The sequence below is a fragment of the Piliocolobus tephrosceles genome, chromosome 16 (genome assembly GCF_002776525.5).
Source record: "Piliocolobus tephrosceles isolate RC106 chromosome 16, ASM277652v3, whole genome shotgun sequence".
In the NCBI taxonomy this organism is placed as follows: Eukaryota; Metazoa; Chordata; class Mammalia; order Primates; family Cercopithecidae; genus Piliocolobus; species Piliocolobus tephrosceles.
In genome coordinates this window covers 57,275,343-57,296,733 of record NC_045449.1, presented here as the reverse complement: position 1 = coordinate 57,296,733, position 21,391 = coordinate 57,275,343, and the positions used below count along the sequence as shown (strand labels likewise).

The window sequence follows — 21,391 nt, the reverse complement described above, 5'->3', positions numbered from 1 at the left end:
CCTTGTGAAAAAGGAACGATCCAGAGGGAAGGAGAATTTGAGTCAGGTTTCTGTGAGGACTTTGTTACCCCAGCTAGATAAGAGTGCGATCACTGCCACCACCATCACTAGCCTCAACCTGGGTGTGATTGTCAGGACCATATGCCCCTGGTCATAGCAGTGAACCTGAAGCAGTTCTTTCCCATGCAGCTGGGGAGAAGGAGGGCAGGAGGCATAAGAGACAGTGACAAGTTACACAAAGATCACTGATGGCAGGTTCTAGGTTCTTCTGGGAGCTTTTCTGCCCACTGGCCAAACTACAGCAGATGGGCACGAGCAATGTGGAATGGTGTTCTCTTGGGTCCTCTCCATCCTGACAGTAAGGACCTCATGACTCCGTGTGTGTGTGTGGTGGGTGATGGTTTAGGTGGAAGGTGGTCTGATGCCACCAGACTTGAGGACAGCCCCAGAAGGAAGACTGACTAATCCGGGATTCCCCAAACGCCTATGGGAGAAGGAAGAGGAACCTGTGATGTTAAGTGAACCATCCTACTTTCCCTTCTAAAAGGGGTGGTCGGATGCTCTGCTTAAGTGACTTCTTTAAGTCACCGTTGTCTCTTCATGCTAGCTGCTTTGGGGGTTGGAAAGTGCCTGAGATACGGCAGAGGCTTCTTGGAAGAAGCTGCCATTCTCCAGTGAAAAAGTGTTTCTCCCGAAGTGAAACATTCGTGGTCTCCACAGCCCAGCAGATTTGCCGATCTCGAGCTGAGGGCTGTGCTTGCTATCAGAGCCATCCCCAAAGCTTGGCCCTGAGAGTTCTCAAGGACAGAGATGTATTTGGGTACATATGCCCCAGGGTGGCCGACGCTGCCTTGGCCAAATTTTCAGAAAAGAGACCTCTTGCTTTCACCCTCTCTCTCTCTCCTCACCTGCTGCTGCGTTTTGCCCTTGCTCTCGCATAGTAAGCTTCATAAGATTTCGGTTTCAGCTCCAGGGCCTTAGTAGCAAATTCCTCCGCCATTCCAAAATCCTGTCATTACAATAGGTGTGCAAATGAGTCATTGATGAGATATAAAAAATAGACAACTTGGGAATAAAACAAATTATTTGTACATTTTTTGACATTCATGGATGGAAAGCCTGGGACGCTAGATGTGCCTGACATGGCTCTAGCCATGGGGCCTGTGGACTGCAAGTTCCTTCTGCCTTTGTCCTGTGTAGCCTTGCGACTGCTCACTGGACTTTAGCTGCCCAGAATATTAAAATAGTTTTAATTTTCCCTTTTTGCCTTTCTAATACAGTTCTCAGCCCGGAAGTCAAACACCAACCCTTTCCAGCAAAGCTCCTGAAGTTATCCACGCGTGTAGGAGGCAAATGCACACGTCCACAACTCACGTGGACCCTGGTCTGAGCCCTACACCTTCCTGCTACATGCACTACACTTCGGCTTTCTAAGGGACAGGTGAGACGGTGTCCTGTAAAGTCCAGGAAGATGACGTCTGTAAAGGAAACTGCACTGACTACGGAGACTAGAGGGAGAGGGGGTGTCAGACAGACTTGGGTTCAATTCTCTGACCAGCTTCATAACCCCCGAGTGTATGATGTATTTTCTCATCCATACCTACTCCAGAGGTAGTATCAAGTGTGATACAATATTTAAAAGCCCTGCACAGTTCCTGGCACACAGTAGGTGCTCATTAATTATCGTTTTCTTTCTATTTCACAGAGGCTTCTCTGGTCTGTTCCTTTTCTTCACTGGTTCCTTACTTAGGAAACACTTAAAATTAAAAACAAAACAAAACAAAACAAGAGAAGACCCCGGCTGTGACTGAGGTCTGTGCCGTCCCTGTGAGGAACATGCTCACAGGGCTGTGAACACAGACCGTGGGGTGGGGTGGGGTGGGGAACAGCGCCGCTTAGGCAGTCTGCGGTTTTTAGTATTCCCTTAAATACTAAGCTCAAAGGGAAGGTTCCCCCTTCTTTTAGTGTCAAAGCCACAGTATAGCATGGTAGCCTCTGGTTATAGTCATGAGTCCTAAGGCAGAAAACAAGGCCTTGGGCAGAACAAAGGCCCTGGGGCATAGGTAAAAACATTGTTAAAAAGTTGGTGGGAAATCCTCTACCTAAGAAGGCAGACGTCTGGTGCTTGGCACAGTACTGGCCCAGGAGGTGGTTAACAACCGCTTCTGAACAAATGTGGAGCTAGAAAGAATTTCAGCTTTTATGGGTTACCTTCTATCCCTGCTCTGCTTCCAGCCTTACCCTTTTATTTGTTCTTTTGGGACCATCATTATTCCTGAAAATACGAGGGCATTTTAAAAAAGTCTATTATTTGGTAGGGAAAAGAGATCAGTGGGTTGGCAGCAACTTCTGAGCTTTGCCTCATCCTCCTCGGCTGGTGCCAGGGGAGGCCTTGGTGCTGTTCCTTTCATTTCACAGGAGACCCCGTGGGCATGGAAGCCTCACTGTCTCCCGAGACCACCACCCTCTCCCTTCCCGGCGTCGGGGCCTCTTCCACGTCCCCACTTCCCTCAGCACCATGGGGCAACTCTGCCTCTGAAGGTCATGGCTGTGTTCTCTGAGACAGTCAGGTTTATCTCAGGCTCCTTCCAAGTGTCAGGGTTTAGGGTCTGAAATGGATGATCTAAAGGTTACACACACAAATCATCTTTCTGGAAGATCCCTGGCCATGAGGTTTAAATCTTGCTTCCGTCCAGCTGAGTTTTTAATTGATCGATGACGTCTGTACGGCTTGGATTGTGTTTATCTCCTGAAGAACTGTGAGACCTCAGGCTGGTGGATGTCAGAGACTCCTGATGCAATCTTAGCTATTTCCAAAACCTGAGAGAGGGTTCTTGGCTTGGAGTGTCTTTATGTTAAAGGGCAGTGGCTGAGGGAGCAGTGGCTGGGGGCATCTGAGATGGGTCTGCAAAGTAGGCAGGAAGGACCGTGGCCTACCAGGGAGGTCAAGGTCCAGGGGGAGTTCTGAGATTCCCTCTAGGATGAGAAGGGACATGGCATGCTGGGATACAAAGATGAGGAAAGAGGCAAAAAGTTCAATAGCCTCAGAAGTTAAACCTTCAAGACCATGGTCCTGAGCCCTCCTCTTAGCCCTTCTTCAAATGACAAGTGACTATACCTGAGAGTAATGACTACAATTCATATCTAATTGCAACTGGAATTCTAGTGACCACTGCTCTCACATTTTCCCAAAGACCAGAACATTGACTGGGTGGTATGGGGGTGGGAAAAGATGGTATTCTCATCACTTTCAGTGAAATTATGAACATTTAGAAAGCTGCAAAGTACTTGCAGCATTAATTTCTTTACAGTTTGAGATACAGATTATACTTAGACTTATTTCTTTCAAATTGCAAATGTCAGTGCTCTGTGAAGGACAACCAAGTTCCAAATGGGGCAGAGGAGGATTTCAGGGGTCTGATAGAAGCTAATGAGTGACATGGGCTATCAGCTTCCAGGATTGCAGAAAGGAGTTGGGGTGACAGGGACTTACGTTCATTTTCCTGCGACACCGAGAGAGGTTGAGGAGGAGAGACACCTTTAGTTCCCGGAAAGTTTTCAAGTCCTCACCAAACCCTTCTCTAGGGAACTTCTTCAGGGCGTACTGGTAGCGCTGGGCAGCTTCCTTTACTTTACCTTTCTAATGGGAGCACAAGATGGCGAAACACACAGTTGGTCTGAGGAACAGCTGAGGAAGTGTGGTCCCCACTCCCTTCCTCTTCTCAGCAGCTGTTACTAAGGGCGAACCCTCCCAAACATCAGCCTAGAGAGGAGTTCTGGCCCTGATGGTGACGGCAGAAGGGTCTAGTCTTTTCTATAGGAAACTCATCTGGCAGGAAAGGCAAGATTGAGGGGATACCCAAGATACAAGCCAGGGAGACAAAGCCTTGGCAAATGGAAGGCCCTAGACCCTGGCTTCCCAACTGGATTCCAAAGAGGCTGATCATGCTCATTTCAAAGTTCCTTTTGCTTGAACTGATCTCCACAGAACACATATGACTTCCTAGTCCCAAGCACTCCAAAGTTATTACTTCTTCCTTAACTTCTGGCTTGTCTGGAGAACTCTTTTTTTGGTCTGACAATCCACCTGATCAGCCCTCTAGAAGTCATTCTCTTGCTCACGAAGGATGTGGGAGCTAAAGCAGTCTAGTGGTTGCTTCCCTAATCTCATGGCATAAAATAATACCAATCAGTGTTCCCCATTTTCGGAAAAGGCATGGAGCAGGGTGGCAGTAGAGAAGTGAAGTTTAGAGTTTGTGATTCCATCTGATGTTGCAGGAGGGATTATCCAAGATGAAGTAAATCTATGACCAATTTAGAGATCTGGCCATAGTGACCTTAAACTTTTCTTTCACTTTGTATCTGAAAATCTATAAGCTGAGCCCAGAAAGATGCAGGCAGCGTCTCCCACCCCTTTGGCTGATCGTTATCCACTCTATTCCTTCTCTATACTTACAACTCCACAGGGATCCCAGTCTTTTACTTTTCCCTTAGCACCATTCATGAAGGAGAGATTTGGAATCTTTCAAGGTAGAATTCTGAGGGGAACAATAATGGCACTGCATATTTTCATTAAGAGGACTTCTTGCCTCAGAATACCAGAAGTTATGCTATAACCAGGACATAACCTGAAAGCAATGCCATTGTGAAGTCCATAAATATGACATCTAGGGTAATGAGGACTTTCTTTGAAGTTGCGTAAAATCAAGGTTGGGCCAGGGCTCAAGCTTCCTGAAAGCTTGAGAGTCCTAGATTACCATGACTCACTCAAAGGGTACTTAGAAGATAGAATTCTGCTCCTAGGAACTTGTACACTCCTGACACAGGTGAGAACAATATGCTTCACAACTATTTTTCCTTAACTTTTAGTCCTGGGGAAGTGTCAGTGATGCCTGCTGCCAAAAACTGGGTTGGATTTGTATGAAGTTTTGGGGGCGGGTAATCCAGCTGATCTCAACACAGTGCGATGACTTTGACATGGAATAGACCACAGAGTTTATTTGTGTCAGGGTATGGAGCCTTCAGCTTGGATTGTGAGTACAAAAAGACTCCATAGTTTTTGTAACTGTTGTCATTCAGTGAATGATTTCAAACAAATCTTACTATTTGTCTTGGTTTCCTTATCTTATTCAAGGATGCTGATAAGCTATTGTTACGTACTTTTTAATCTATGTATATATTATGACATATGAAAGCTAGGATCAACATAATGGAAATAGCTATACTACATAATTTTACTTTTACTCGTCCCATGAGTTTCCAGATCCTACCTAATAGATTCCATGTAGAAATCGACATAACCACCGGTTAGTGACCAGGTGAAACCAGGGCTTTAGGTTGATCAGCTGCAGGCAAGTATAGGCTACCCTTGCTCTCTTGGTAAGGCAGAACCCCAGGATCCCCAACATATGAGGCCATCACTGAGGAACAGTATTTTCCCTTGGCCTCTATTACAAAAGATGAGAATTGATTTCAAGACTTTGGAAGATTCTATACATGGAAAACAGCGAGTGGCCATTCTGAAGAAACTGTGTCCCTCCCTCCCCTCACCTTATAAAACATGTCCCCCTCTTCCATCAGCTTGCTCAAGAGGATGATCATGATGTCTGGCTTGGAGGTGGCCATCGCCCATGTGGCTGGACCTGTAGTGTACAGGATGCATGATGGGTAAAAAACTCATACAATGTAAGGGTGGTAGGAAGCTAGGTGAAAAAAATACCCTGGGGGAATTTCTGCTGAGAGAACAACTTGCTCCACAATCAGTACCTCATCTTTTAGACCTGGGAGTATTTTAGTAACTCCCACTGCCAAGAAGCTGCATTGGATTTGTATTCACCTTAAAATAAGAATATTGGAACCATGTGAGCCTGCCCCATATGAGGGCAGCAAAGCCTGCATGCTGCATGTGGGCAGGCAATGGCTCAGTCTGGAATTATTTTAAATAAGGACATTGGGAGAAAGGATTTATATTAAACATTACCACAGGATTTGAAAAGTCCAAAGAGGGTAATTTATTTTGGATTTGGGACTCAAAACCCCCAGACGTTTAGCCTCTTAACTTTAAAATATGTACTTTGCAAAAGGGAAACCACTGATAACTCTAAAGCTTCCCTTAAATGATAAGTACCCACTAGGACTCCCCGGGATTCACTTTGAAGCAGGAGCACAGTTCGAATGTCAATCAGACGTGAAACAGACCAACATTACTGAGGATGACTTTACCCACAAAAAGAAAGAAAAGGTTACATTGATTAGTTTACAAATGCCTGAATTATTTACAAACTATGCTTTTCAAGGTTAGTTATCAAAAGTTCAAGTTATTCTCTACAACAGTCATTAAAAAAAATCTTCTTTTAAGGTGAAGTAAATTAAAAGATTAGAGGTGTAGGGAACTCATGCAGGCTAAACCAAAGAGGAGAAGGCAAAGCTGACCAAGCCATCAGACCACGCCTGATGCTGACAGCGGTGAAATATACCTCGTGGGCGACTCGGTAACGTCTGACAACCTTCAAAGAAAGGAGAAAACAAAAAGTTGTAGGAGAGGAAAAAAAAATGGATGAAGGTGAAAAAAAAAAAAAAGAAGGAAAAAGCAGCAGTGAGAGGCAGGCAGCACAAAGCCAGCATATCAGCCAACCCTCGTCTACAGGTCTGTGGGCTTGGGGAGCAGCTGGGACAGCGGCAGCAGGGACTTGAGTCTGAAGCACATTCAGAGCAAGGGAAAGCAAAGGCTCACGGCAGTGCAGAGATCCAGGATGCTGACAGGGTGGGGCTGGTACAGAGGCAGTGCTGAGAGGTGCTTAAGGCCAGAGCAGCCTCCTGGCTAAGGCTACAAGGGACATGGTAGAGAACCATGTGGTTCTGGACACAGGGGACTGCAGACCACGGCTCACATGGTGCTTTCTCTGGGCCAAGAGCCTCTCTGTTCACTTGGACAATAATTGGGCCAGGGAGGAAGGGGAACTATATATGCTCACACCAAATACCCAGGGCAGCCAGACCACTGGACCAGTCTGGCCCCTGGGCACAGATGGCCAACACCTTCTTCCCTTCTCCTACCTATCTTGGCTCCTTTCTTCAGAAGAGTGACAACAACAGAAGTGTTCCGGCACCCCACTGCCCTATCCAAAGGGCGCATTCCACTGTAGTCAACGTGCTCGATCATGGCTCCGTGATCTACCAGGAACTGAACCTAGGACATGGATCAAGCAGAGCAGTTAGGACAGGTGTAATGGCTCAGCACTGTTCCACTGAGGGCTCTGACTGCTGCCTGCCCTTTTTCAACTGCTGGCCTGAACCAGGCTATGCCGCCATGGTATTTCAGGCCTTAGCTATATTCTTGATCTTTAATAGCATTTTGAATATTCTTGCTTTCCAGCAAGTATAGATGTGAGAGCTCTGTATCAGGAATCATCAATACATCACTCCACTTTCAACTCCAGGTAGTATGGATGGAGAACAGCCCTCTCTCTGCTCTCCTGAGGCTTCTTTAAAGGTACTTACCACCTCAGCATCACCATAGAAAGCTGCCAGATCCAGTGGGGTACGGCCATTCTTGTCAGCATGGTCTGTGGCAGCTCCGTTATCCACCAGAGAACGTACTACTGAGAGATGGCCCTTCAAACAAGCCCAGCTGAGGGCTGTCAATCCTTCTTTGTCCATGAGAGCAATGGAGGCACCTGCAAAGGCAAGTGATAGCACAGGGCTGAGGAGACATGGAAACGCACAGCAGGAGGGGAAGCACTGAAGGGGCACGCTGCTACAAAGAACACCGCTTGTTTCCGGACTATTTCCAGTTTAAGACCGATCCTGGTATGCTAGTTACATCTCAACTGTTAAAAGTTCATCCTACAAGCTTTCAATAAAACATTCCAGTTGTTTTACTGGGTATTCAAGGTCATCCACAATCTATTCCCAATTACTCTCTATACCTGTTTTATTATTCCCCTGTGAAAATCCTCCACTTTGGCCAAATGGATGTGCTCACTGCCTCTTGGATCTCCCGTCAGTTCTCCCGCGTCCTCACTCTCTGCCTCTTGGATCTCCCATCAACCCTTCTGCATCGTCACTCTTGGTCACGCTGCTCCATGTGTGTGGAAGAGCTTTTCTTCCCCCATGACTTGCCTCACTTCTTGCCATTCTCTAAGAACTATCTCTATCCTCCTGCCTCTAAGAAGCTTCTCACAGTTCACTGCTACCTCATCTTAAATATGCTTAACATAAGTCAACTTATTCCATTATTTATCTATTTTTATGTATCCTATTTGCATGTAATAAATTCTCAATGAGCGTTTTCTTCTTCTTCCTCTTTTTTTTTCTCTCTAGATGTAGTCTTGCTCTGTTGCCCAGGCTGGAGTGCAGTGGCCCAATCTCAGTTCATTGCAACCTCCACCTCCCAGGTTCAGACAATTCTCCTGCCTCAGCCTCCCAAGTAGCTGGGATTAAAGGCACGCACACTACGCCTGGCTAAGATATATATATATATATTTTGAGACGGAGTCTCGCTCTGTCGCCCAGGCTGGAGCGCAGTGGCCGGATCTCAGCTCACTGCAAGCTCCGCCTCCCAGGTTCATGCCATTCTCCTGCCTCAGCCTCCCGAGTAGTTGGGACTACAGGCGCCCGCCACCTCGCCTGGCTAGTTTTTTGTACTTTTTAGTAGAGACGGGGTTTCACCGTGTTAGCCAGGATGGTCTCGATCTCCTGACCTCATGATCCACCCATCTCGGCCTCCCAAAGTGCTGGGATTACAGGCTTGAGCCACCGCGCCCGGCCTGATTTTTATATTTTTAATAGAGATGGGTTTCACCATGTTGGCCAGGCTGGTCTTGAACTCCTGACCTCAAGTGATTGGGCTGCCTCGGCCCTTATCACACCGGAGCTCAGTGAATGTTTTCTGAACTGAGCAGAAGCCTTCCACTGATAATAGTGCTAACTCCTTGGGACAGTCTCATCAAATAGGAGCCCAGGACATGTTTGTCATTGATCACAGGGCCAGGCCACCTTCTTCCTCCGCAGGTGGGGAAAATAAACACACGAGAGGACACTGAGCCCAGGCCACGAAAGAAATCTGGAGTTTAATCTAATAAAGTTAAATTCATAGAATCAAAGAATAAAATGGTGGTTACCAGAAACTAGGAGGTTGGGGGGGGATTGCGGAGATGTTGGTCAAAGACATACAATTCACTTAGAAAGAAGAAGTAAGTTTAAGAGATCTACTGTACTGGTTATTAACCAGTAGACTAAATCTACTCTATAGTTCTTAACTATAGTCATAGTGATAGTTAATAACAATATATACTTGAAAATTGCTATGAAAGTACATTTTAAGCATTTTCAGCAGAAGAAAAAAGATAAGTGTGTAAGGTAAGGCACACGTTAAGTAGCTTGAGTTAGCCATTCCACAATGTATACATATATAGCTTGAGTATCCCTAATCTGAAAATCTGAAATTAGAACTGCTCCACAATCTGAACCTTTCTGAGGGCCAACATGACACTCAAAGGAAATTTAGATTGCAGCATTTTGGATTTCACATTTTTGGATCAGAAATGCTCAACCAGTAAGTATAATGCAAATAGTTCAAAATACAAAAAATAAAACCCCAACAGAAGCGTTTCAGATAAGGGATATACAACCAAGCATTTCAGATAAGGGATATACAGCCTGTATCAAAACATCATGTTGTACACAATACTGCTCCTTTTTATGGTTAGATATGTTTAGCTACACAAATACCACTGTGTTACAACTGTTCACAGTAACTCAGTACAGTAATACGCTGTACAGGTTTGTAGTCTGGGAGCACCAGGCTGTACTATACAGCCTACGTGTGTAGTAGGCTATACCGTCCAAGTTTGTGTAAGTGCACTCTACGATGTTTACAAATGACAAAATCACCTAAGGACACAATTCTCAAAATGCATTTCTCTGAACCTACCCCCATGGTTAAGCAATACATTATGGCATATTCAATTTTTACTTGTCAATTAAAAAAATAAATATTTCACTGGATGCAGTGACTCACACCTATAATCCCAGCACTTTGGGAGGCCGAGGTGGGAGGACTGCTTGAGGCCAGAAATCTGAGACCAGCCTGGGCAACATGGTGAGACTCTGTCTCTACAAAACACTAAAAAATTAGCCAGGTGTGGTGGTGTGAGCCTGTAGTCTTAGCTACTAGGAAGGCTGGGATGGGAGGATGAGATGGGAGCATTGCTTGAGCCCAGGAGTTCCAGGCTTTGGTGAGCTATGATCAGGCCACTGCACTCCAGCCTGGGTGATAGAGTAAGACCTTGTCTCTAAAAAAAGACAAAAACAAAAACAAAAAACAAATACAAATCAAATAAACAAGAAATTCAGAGTTTAAACTACTCAGCCTTATTCAATAATTCCATTCCCCCCTTTTAAATTCTCCACCCACCCTTTCATATTCTGGATCTGTTTCCCTTCAACATTTCCACTTTCACTTGAAAGGATCAAGCATACTTGACATGCTGTTTTGTAATCAGTCTAAAATCCAATCTACAACTGGTTCTTAAGGCCCAGACTGTAAGGCCTTCGATGGCAAGAAGCGCATCATTTATTTGCTAGAAGAGTACCTAAGACAACTCTTTCCACACAGTAGGCAAGTCATATTTAACTACATCAGAGACCAACTTACTGCACCAGGACACTTGGCTGCCCCCTCAGCTGGTCAGGATTCAGGTATCAGCTCAAGCTTAGGACCTGCCACAGCAGGCTCAGGGTTTACTCAGCAGTTATCTAGCCTATCACCTTTGCATCCCTAGAGGTCAGGAGAGTTTGTGGTTTCCCACGGGAGGATGAAAAGCTGCAAGGGACCATATCTTAATCCTGATGAGAGCCATTTATGTAACAGTATAGTTTGTAATTAAAACACTGACTCTAATATGGAATAAGTTTAAATACGGAAGAGAGTCCAAGGCATTTTCTCAGATACAACATCTATAAATTTCCTGGACAAAGTATCCAGTGGTGGAAAAAGTAGGATAAGAAAGTTTTGGATGTATATTACAGATGAATTGATTTTTCCAAAGATAAGGAAAGAGAAGAAATTAAAAGGGGATACATATGAAACAAATCCATAATATGTTAAACACTTCCAAAATCCAATTTGTAATCTTCCTCTTCTCTTTTTTCTTTCTCTTGCAGTTAATGAAATCACAATTCTTCCAAATGTCCATCTTACAACTCTGGAGTTATCTTTAACTCTTCTATCCTTATTTCCTACATCTAATCAGACTTCATATCCAAAATACCTCTTGCACATAGCCCTTTTGTTCTATTCTGAAAGCTACTGCCCTTGGGTTAGGACCTCATTATGCCTCATCTGTTCCATTACAAGGGCTTCCTAACTGATCTCCTGGCTCCTTTATCAAATCCACTATTCACATACTGCCAGAGTGATTGTTTTTAAAGCATAACTCTACCATCAATTCCTTATTTAAGAATTTTAAAAGCCTCTCCAGATTCCTTTAGAATTAAGTCCAGATTCTTCTAACTTGCTCCTTTTCCATTTCCATATACCTTTCCAATTTTATTTTCTGCAGTCCCCTTACACTTTACTAGACAGCCTACATATTTCTCCAAACCTGTCACTCCTCTTCAGCCTTTCATCTATGTTACTTCCTCTCCCTAAATACAGAACATTTTTCCTCTTCGAATTTCAAAGTCTGTCCTAGTCTAACTCAGAGGACCCCTGTATCAGAGCACTCAGAGGATTCTCTGCTTTTTAAGGTATTTATCTTTGTTTCATCTCTTCCTTGCCACATTATAGACCCTTTGAAGGCACAGATTATAGTATATTAATTATAAAAATCAGAACCACTCATAGTTCCTAGTATAGTGTTCTGCTAATAACACAGCCTAAATAAATCTTTGTTGAATTCATTAAGCCTCTCATTTAAATGGGGAAAAAAATGAAACAGTACAAAGATGAAAATGTCTTCGCTGGTAAGGGAGAACAAATACCTGGAATCTATGACTACGGAGCCTCTACTACACATGACAGGTACTTTGCAGCTATCTAAAGGTTATCAGGGGCTCAAGAGGTCCTGCCTCTTTCAGTGGACTTGGTTTGTTCTGGAATATTTACTCCAGACACATCTTATCTTGAGAATTCAGGCACATTCTCCCTCCTCCCTGCTTTCCCCAGCAGAAATGAAGATAGATATCATGAAGCCAAATTTCTTTGGTAGCTTATATGGGGAAGGCAAGAGCCACTTTGCACCCTGTAAGAGCAACTCTCTGATTCTGACCCAGTCTTGAGTCTGTGGAAACAAATCTTACTTGAGGGATCCAGCTAAAGATCCAATAAGTCTCTGATTGAGCTGTAGTTTGAAATCTTAGAAGAAACCTAAATTTCTTCCTAATTAAACTACCCTCAGTTGCTCTGGCCTAGGCATAATTCTTCAGGAGGTTGGTTTCCTTGAAGGAAAGTACATGTGCTTGTGGATATAATTACAGACCTTTGGGTCCAGTTTACTAGTAGCAGAGGCTAATTGGAATGACTACCTCTGACTGCCTCTTGTTTCAAGCAAATGCTGAAGCTCCACTAGATGGCACTGCGGAGTCACCAGTGATGAGCTTTTGCTGCTAGAGAGGTCCACCATCAGCAGCCACCGTTATGCACAGGCGATGGAGGAGGTCACAGCAACCAAAAGGAGCCTGACGTGCTTTACGATGGTGGTGTGATCAACATCTCCTTTAATTTATTTCCCATTCACCAGGAATTTGTGGATGTTGGTAAGTGTCAAAAGGAATTTATTACAACGGGTAATAATCTGGATCCCCCAAATAAGATCCCACAGTCAGCAGGGGTCTTCACTGGCATTTGCCTCCTTTGAATTCAATAAAAATATTAGTTGTGTAGGCTTACAAAAGAATTGATAAACTTGAAGTCAAAACACAATCCCTGGAAGATGAACATTTATTGAGTATATATTTTTTGAAAGTCAAAGTTTGGAGACTACTGATCTGAATGAGAATTTAGAATATGTTAATTTTATTTAAATCCCTCAAGTCATAAAGAAACAGAGAGTATTAGAGTTAGAAGCACTACACTGAATACAAGAGGGGAGGAGATAGCCTTTCATTTTCCAACCAACTGGATTAATATCTGTTCTTAGCATCTCCTGGGATCCATTGCTGGAAATGATGAGTTCACCAGGTAATGATGGACACTGGCCAACCAGCTCTAGCATCCCAAGACTAACCTTGTGCAAGTAGAAAGTCCACAGTCCCTAGATGGCCTTCCGAAGCAGCCATCATCAGGGGAGTGCGGCCTTGCTTGTCTGCCATGTTGACATCAGCTCCATGGGTGAGTAAAAGATCAACAATCTGCAAGTGCAAAGAAACAGGGACCAATCAGCCCAAAGAAGAGCTGTGGAGAAGACAAGTGCACACTATCTCATACTCTGTAGGAATTCCCACTGCTGTACCAGTCACCTCTCTATGCATCTTTCCACTACCCTCTAGAAGTACCTGCAAAGTCCTAGTACCATGTAATTTAATCTCTAACTCTCTTAGGGACAGCCAAATGAGAAGGATTCAACTCTCAATGTCTGACTCAGCTACTAAGTAAAAAAGAACTTAACAAAAGTCAAGATGTAGGATTAAACAATCCCATAATGGAAGTTCCAACATAAATCACTCCTTTATTGCCCTCTAGTGGTTGCAAATTTGCCTGCAGTTAATACTTCCAACTGAACTGAACATAATAAAGCGTCTCTGATAACTCTTTAGGGCTGTTTGGCTTCTACAGCCTTTTTTCTATTGAAATACTTCTGAAGATTATTATCAGTGTGCTTTCCTTTCCATCCTAAGTGTATAAATTAACATTTATCCAGAATCCAAACATCTAAAAGGATTGTATCATTAGAATTTGCATTCACTGTATTTTCTTTCAGTAAGTCTCAGACATCTGCAAGTAAGTGATTAGCTAAGTTCGCTGAGAAATGAACCTTCCAAGGAGACTTTGGATACTGTGTAATGTGAGAAGGAGGTCACTCTATTACCAGGACAAAAGTAGTTAGTCCTTCTATACAAAGTGATCGTTTTGAATGTTAACTGTTGTATTCTCAATTAACCAGAATATTCACAACAAAGGTCCAAGTCCTCAAACCTGATCACTACTGGGTAACCCAAACTTTACTTGTGATCATTTTGCTCTGTGTATCAGAAGTCCTCACATAGAACTCAGTCCTGCCTGAGGGACCGGAAGTGGTCACCCTGCTTACCTGCCAGTGGCCCTGGCGCACTGTGCTGAATAGTGGCACTGCCCCTCGGCGGTTTGGCTGGGCCACTGCTGCCCCTTGTTCCAAGAGCAGACGGCACACCTCCAGTTTGCCCCTTCCGGCTGCAGCTGTTAGGGCTAAGGGCAGAGAACAAAGACTGAGGATAGGTGGTTCTTGTCCTCTCCAGTGCTCCATGTTAAACGTGACATATCCCTGTGTTTCATTAATGTAATTGCTACTTTACTTCTAAGAATGATGATTTTTGCCACCTTTTCCTTAAAGAAAAGTTGTAAAGAAAAATAATGAATAAAGACACATTTAAATTGCCTCACAATATTTGGGGACAATTATAATAATAATAAATCTATTGAAAACTCACCTTTAATCAAACTCACTTGGTTTCATTTTCCCTGACTAGACTGTCTTCTCTGCTTTGGCCTACCTCTCGTTTGGTACCTCTTCCTAGCTACAAATTTTCTTAGTCTACGTGTGGGTGGAATCTAAAGACAAGATCTTTGCAGAGATAAAGTTTTTTTTTTTTTTTTTAGAATTAGCTGGGAACTACCCCCAGCCAAGCTCTACCCTGGGCTCTTAATCCTAGAGAACCAAAGTTAGGAATTGCAGTCCAAAGTCTTGGGCCAGTTTTCATTCTTTTTCTTCATTTAGTTGATACAGATGTTTCTGGTACATTTGCAATCATTTTTAATATAAGGATTAGAATGATTCAAGGTAGCAATCTTAAAGATGAGAGAAGAGGTATGACAAAGACTATTTTCTTCTGAATATAAAATAATGAAGTCACAGGTAAAAATAGCTACAGTGAGTTTAAGAGACACATTAGGAAAAAAACAGAAACATTCTTCTTGTGCTGCTATCGACTGACAGTATGATCTCTGACACAAAGGAGATTTTACGCATGCCTATTTGGCCCTCAGAGTATCATTTCAACAGCAGAAAGAGGAGTTTGGAGATATGAAGTCTATCTTTTAACAAATATGTATTTGTTTCATTTAACCGTGGAATCTCAGGTGCACAAGTCTATTGTTTTAAAAAATGAGGGGTACGGAGGATGGAAACACTGTTAGAACATGTAGGAGTTATACTTCATTTTAAATAGGATAAAGATTTTTTTTTTTTCCAAATTGACTTAAAAAGTTGATGTAGTAGTCAGCAGGTCCTTCTTTTATTATGGCCTCCTACTCCACTAACAAACCAGAAAATAATATTTGGCAGGCACAGATACTGCAGTTTGCAAACTTTAAAATGTATTCAGAGAAGCAAATAAAATTTATATCAAATGGACATTTGCATTCGTTTCCACTTAAGTGCAAATCATGGCATTTTGTCTCTGGACTTGGCCAAATTTATCCACTACTGAATCATATGCAAAATGAAAACTACCTGTAATTTCCACAAATATAAACCTTCAAGTAACACTTTCCTTCCTTCTGCAAGGATAAGAATGACTTATGAAGTAAAATGTGGTAATTTTAGAAGACACACGCACTCTTCAACCAGTTCTATCTATGGCTTGTCTTATGTGTATTTTCAGTTTTAGTTTGGAACTCCTGACATTGACATTTCTTTTCAGTTCCTTACAGGAGGGCAGTGGCTTGGTCCTATCTGAGGTGAGGGTCATTTCCAACCCTGAGTGGATGAACTCAGGTGTTAATGGCTATAATTATTTACTGGATAAAGAAGTTTCATTTCTTGTTTTTTAAATATAAGCTATGTTCCCTCTTTCTCAAGTTCATATTTCTAATAGGTTAGAAAACAAATTGTGAATTCTATATATGGGTCAGAACACAAGAGTAGTTTAATAATTTGACTGGATAGACACTAGGAATCATAAGAATTATCTCGGTGCATAAAACAAACCATTTGGAAAATTTCTAACCCACATTCTGAACCCATTTAAAGTAGTTGCTAGGTTGATAAGGTTGCAGCAAACCTCTGTATGTGAAGGGGCCAAATACATTATTTTTCATGAAAGAACTTGCAGCATCCTAGAGAAAATATAGACAGTATTTCAGAATCAAGCCTCTCACTAATGATGCCAGTTCACAGAACACATCTGAATATTCACAACCAGTGCCCATCTGGAAAGCCACACTATCCAGTCTGATAATTCTATTGCTCTGGATGCCCCATTTCTCCCCACTGGATAACACATTTATATGTGAGGGAATGTTCCATTTGGCCTTTTTCTTTGTTGTATCATCTCTGTTGTTTAGGTTATTATGTCATTTGGCAGCAACCTTCAGCTGATAGCTGGACATGGTTATTAACACAGCTGGCCAATTTCATCTCAGAACAACACAACTATGTAAAATGGAATCTGGGCTTTTCAAAATCCAAGAGCAAGGAGTTGTATGGCTGGATTTTATATGAGATTTATCAAAAACTGTTAAAACTTTCTAAAAGAAAGGAGATGAAGGTAAAGCCAATTCTATAAAACACCAAACTGCAAACAGAGCAGTTAGGAGCCAACTTTCTTCCTAAAAGAGCAGTAACAGAATTTGTTCCCTAGCTTGTCAGCATCTGACAAGATGATCTGACAGAAATGGTCTTTTTTCAAAGGGAAACATCTAAGGAGTTGGAAGAGGCAGACAGGATGTAGCTCAGAGTTGGGGAAACAGCCAGAGTCTGCTTGGATGGGATGCTGACAGCAAAGAGAATGCAGAGATGCAAATGACTCTTTCATCTACTTTCAACCTTGGAAGAGTCCAGCACAGACAGGTCGTGTAAGATCAAGGGGTGGGGGAGGAGGGGGAAGTGGCTGGGGAGAAATAAACTGATCACTGCTATCCAAAATACCATTAATAAAACATTTATTGAGCTATTTGTCAGACACTGTCTCTGCTGTCAAAGAACTCATGGTTAAGGAAACAGATGAATATGTTAATATAGAGTGTGATATATACAATGGAGATATGTCCTTGGTATGAGGGAGGGCACAGAGGAAGAGGTTTCTGAGATGGCCTCCAGGTAGAGATGATAATGTGAGCTAGATGCTGAAAGATGAACAGGAGATTTACAGGCATGGAAGGGGTAGGGTGGGCCAAGGGAGAGCATGAATAAAGGCACTGAGGGGAAAACAGCATGCTTACTGTTATTGGAATTACTGGAGAAGACAGGCAATATATGAGGCTGGAGATAATTACTGGTCTTTTTATGCTACATTAAAGGACTTAATCCTACAAGTAGTTAAATGAAGGTCAGTAAGCAGGAAAGTGACCCAAACAGACTATGGCCTAAAAAGATCACTTTGGCTGAAGTCTGAGAGATGTATCACAAAAGGGTGAGGCTAGAGGCAGAAGCTCAATTAGGAGGTAGCTGAAATAATCTAGGCAAAAGATGATGAGGGCAGGAATTAAAGGAATCTAGTAAGTTTATTTTGTAAACTCTGGTTTCTTTTTGGGGCCATATATTTCCAGGGTTGGCCTCCAGAGGTGCTAGAAGCTCTCAGTGCTGGTCCTGGTCTGTGCCCACAACATAAGGGAGAGGAAGGTGTGGTGAACAGTCTTGTCACCTTGTTTGCTTTTCTTTTGTGGTGTTCCATAAGAAGTCTGTGAAAACCCTACGGGATGGGAGGGGTCAGCAGATGGTGAAAGCTGGTTGTAACATCTGGAAAGAGAAAGAGGCTACAAATGGAGGATGAAAGCAACCAGGAGGCTCTAGTGATCTGCCTTCAGAAAATCTTGATATCTAAAAATCACACCCCAATTAATATTCTAAGATTCACTTTCTCCCTCTACATTTTAACATCTCCAAAATTGGAATGCATCTTACAATTAATGTGATAATAAAGAATTGTGTCGTGTCAATATAGTTGGCAGAAGTTGTTTGTTTTTGTAGTGGCACAAAATACTGGATATATACTTTCTTAAAGTTAACGGTGTCTCAGATTTGATAGAGTAAGTGATACATATTATAGGAAACATCATGACCATTGTATTTTCCTTAGGTTAAAAATTGTCACTTAGGTCCTGGTTGCAGATATAAGCCCCCACCAACTAGCTTTGGGTCACAGACCACAAACCACATATAAAAATGCAAAAATATGTATAAGATTTTATCATGGGAGGAAGCATCATAATTCAATAGGTCACTAAAAAATTTAAATGATCATGTGCTATAAGTTAGAAAGGCACATGTATGTTTCATAAACATCACTGTAGATAGAAAAGTGCATCAAAGTCCATTCTATACTAGTGATGAGCTGTAGGGTCATTGTCACATAATAAATATTATTTTCCAGAATTTTTTCTGAAATAATTTTTCATAGATATAGAAATTGTATTACAGCCAGGTGCAGTGACTCACGCCTGTAATCCTAGCACTTTGGGAGGCTGAGGTGGGGAGATCACCTGAGGTTAGGCGTTCGAGACCAGCCTGGCCAACACGGCAAAATACAAAAAAAAAAAAAAAAATTAGCCAGGTGTGGCGGTGTACGCCTGTAATTCCAGCTACTCGGGAGGCTGAAGCAGGAGAATCACTTGAACCCAGGAGGCAGAGGTTGCAGTGAGCTGAGACTGTGCCACTGCACTCCAGCTTGGGGGACACTGGGAGACTCCGTCTCAGAAAAAAAGAAAAAAAAAAAAATCACATTACAAATAAATTTCAAATTAACTCATGTTTAAGTAGCTCTTTATGTTTATAATATTATAATTATATTGTATATATGCATAAGTCAAACATAACACAGTTCTGATTATAAGCAAACTGACATGAAGTTTTGATTTTTTTAAATCTTGAGGCCAGGCGCGGTGGCTCACGCCTGTAACCCCAGCACTTTAGGAGGCCGAGACGGGCAGATCACAAGGTCAGGAGATCGAGACCATCCTGGCTAACACGGTCTCTACTAAAAATACAAAAAAATTTAGCTGGGCATGGTAGCGGGCGCCTGTAGTCCCAGCTACTCAGGAGGCTGAGGCAGGAGAATGGCGTGAACCCAGGAGGCAGAGCTTGCAGTGAGCCGAGATTGCGCCACTGCACTCCAGCCTGGGTGACAAAGCGAGACTCCGTCGCACCAACAAAAAAAAAAAAAAAAAAAAAAATCTTGAGATATGGTACATATGTACAAAATTCACTGTAAACATTTATCGTATACTTTAAAGTATGAAATATTTTAAAAATCCTGAGGCCATAAAATTTTATTCTAAAATAAGAAATTCATGTCAATAAAAATAAGTCCTCCATTTAATTCATGCCCTTCTTGAACATTTTTAAGGATGTCTTTCAAGTACACCATTAGAATGTGTTTGATATTCATCGCTATGACTATTAGTCTTGTAATTTCTATTCATTATCACCATGGGGACATGACTCTTTCTGCTGCTGTCAATGGTTACACCGCCATGCCCTTGGCAACAAAGGGTCTGCTGGAGATGTGGCAACACTGTGTTGGGGAAGGCTGTGCTGACAGAAGCACACCAACATGTTCCTCCTGCAGCTGTAGGTCACACACATATGCATACTCCAGAGTGGCTGATGTCCTGCCCAGTTCCTTCCCCTCGGTCTGTCCTCTGGCTTCCCTCAGGGTGGGGCTCCAGAGACAGCAGCTGTTTCCAGCTGTACACTTTCCTTTAATCTGTCATGGACTCTTAAGCTGCAGCTGCCAGGCATCTGCTCCCTTTGGATCTTACAAAAGGAGGGATTATTCGAGAAGCAAATTCCTGAGTTTTGGACCATTCCACATGATGTTAAACAAGTCAGGAAATGTGTGTAAGACTTTGTCACGAGAAGAAATGCCACAATAGGTCTTTATAAATTTAAATGAGTTCAAGAACCTCTTATTTTTAATAACACTCTTATCCTAACCCAAATGTATACCCTTCTTGTATGCATTGTAAAATATTCTCCTTAAATTGGCTATCTCAATATTGGTTTACTTCTCCTGGAAAATATGACACATATCTGTGGTTACTCTACAGTTTTCACTGCCCTGGTTTCATAAAAATACATCGAAGGTTACTAATGTTTCTCCAGATGCTGCAGTTTACAGACTTGCAGGGAAGACAACAATCATTGCCTGCAAAGGCCACAAGGAAGAGGCTTCTGTTTGCATCGTAAGTACTGAACGATACAGAAACTGATTTGCTCCAGACCAACAGGAATTGCATGAGGCTGGGCCCTCATTGTGCATCCAGATAGCAACTTAACTCACAATATATTAGATTAATTGTGTCATATACCATGCTACCACAGTAACATTTGGTTAAGCCAGAGGTGTGGGTGAAAATTTAACATCCTGGTTAACAAATGCAAAAGGAGTTATTTTGATGGGAGAAATATTTATTCCTAACTACTACAAGGATCACATAAAAAGGAGAGAGGCCACAATTATTTTCTGCTCTGGTTTGGCACATTGTAAGGTAACTTTCAGTCTTTTAAAAATATTTGGAAACAAGAGAGGGAAAAAGTTTTGTTTGGAAGAAGACTCTGGTGCAAAGAGTATGGAGAATCCACAGGGAAAGAGGACTGAAAGAGGAAAACTGCTGTTTAGTTTGGCTGAATAAGTCTGCAATACAAAAGCCTGAGACAGAGGACTGCCAAATGTATGTCAGGGAAAAAATAGGGGGGCGACATACGAGAGTCCACACAAACACAACACATTCTTGAGGGCAATGTTCATGAGAGGTACCTGTCTCTCCCCAGAGACTGTCGAAGCTGTTGATCTGTGCTCGCTCTACTTCCTCTTCATCTTTTTCTGGAAGATCAAGTAGGTAGGAGACAATCTGAAACAAGAAGTTGTGTCAGCTCAAACTTCAGGTGGAAAATTATGCTAATGACACTAGCCTGTGAGGTTTGGAAGATGCTTGGATGATCCAAGTATCACTAAATCTCCTGCACACAAAAGGAATCAGAACTGACTGTCCTAATAAAGAAACCCACAGCTTCCATGATGTGCATCTGTCCTATCAGGTACAGTTTACACCTTTCTCTAGAATGCAATTCACTTATATAGCATGTGATTTTTAAAAAATTACATAATCCTAATATTTAAGTTAAAGAAGCAATCCTTCCTCTTTCCTATAAAAAAGCCATAGAAAATAAATATGAGAAAACTGATGGCCTGTTTTTCTTTCTTTCTTTTTTTTTTTGAGACAGGGTCTCATTCTGTCACCCAGGCTGGAGTG

At 42.4% G+C, this 21,391-nt stretch overlaps 1 protein-coding gene across 3 annotated transcripts in view; it reads right to left on the bottom strand.

Annotated features, from left to right (window-relative positions):
- TANC2 (tetratricopeptide repeat, ankyrin repeat and coiled-coil containing 2) overlaps nucleotides 1–21,391 on the bottom strand; it is a 469,283-nt gene that overhangs the window by 8,342 nt on the left and 439,550 nt on the right. For all 3 annotated transcript variants that reach the window (XM_026448069.2, XM_026448070.2, XM_026448071.2), the window contains exons 18-25: nucleotides 20,896–20,989; nucleotides 14,253–14,386; nucleotides 13,230–13,353; nucleotides 7,501–7,676; nucleotides 7,057–7,189; nucleotides 5,551–5,642; nucleotides 3,494–3,640; nucleotides 909–1,009 (exon numbers count right to left, since the gene is read on the bottom strand). In XM_026448069.2, coding sequence (XP_026303854.1) covers nucleotides 909–1,009; nucleotides 3,494–3,640; nucleotides 5,551–5,642; nucleotides 7,057–7,189; nucleotides 7,501–7,676; nucleotides 13,230–13,353; nucleotides 14,253–14,386; nucleotides 20,896–20,989 — 1,001 coding nt within the window. The remainder of the gene's footprint in view (nucleotides 1–908; nucleotides 1,010–3,493; nucleotides 3,641–5,550; nucleotides 5,643–7,056; nucleotides 7,190–7,500; nucleotides 7,677–13,229; nucleotides 13,354–14,252; nucleotides 14,387–20,895; nucleotides 20,990–21,391) is intronic.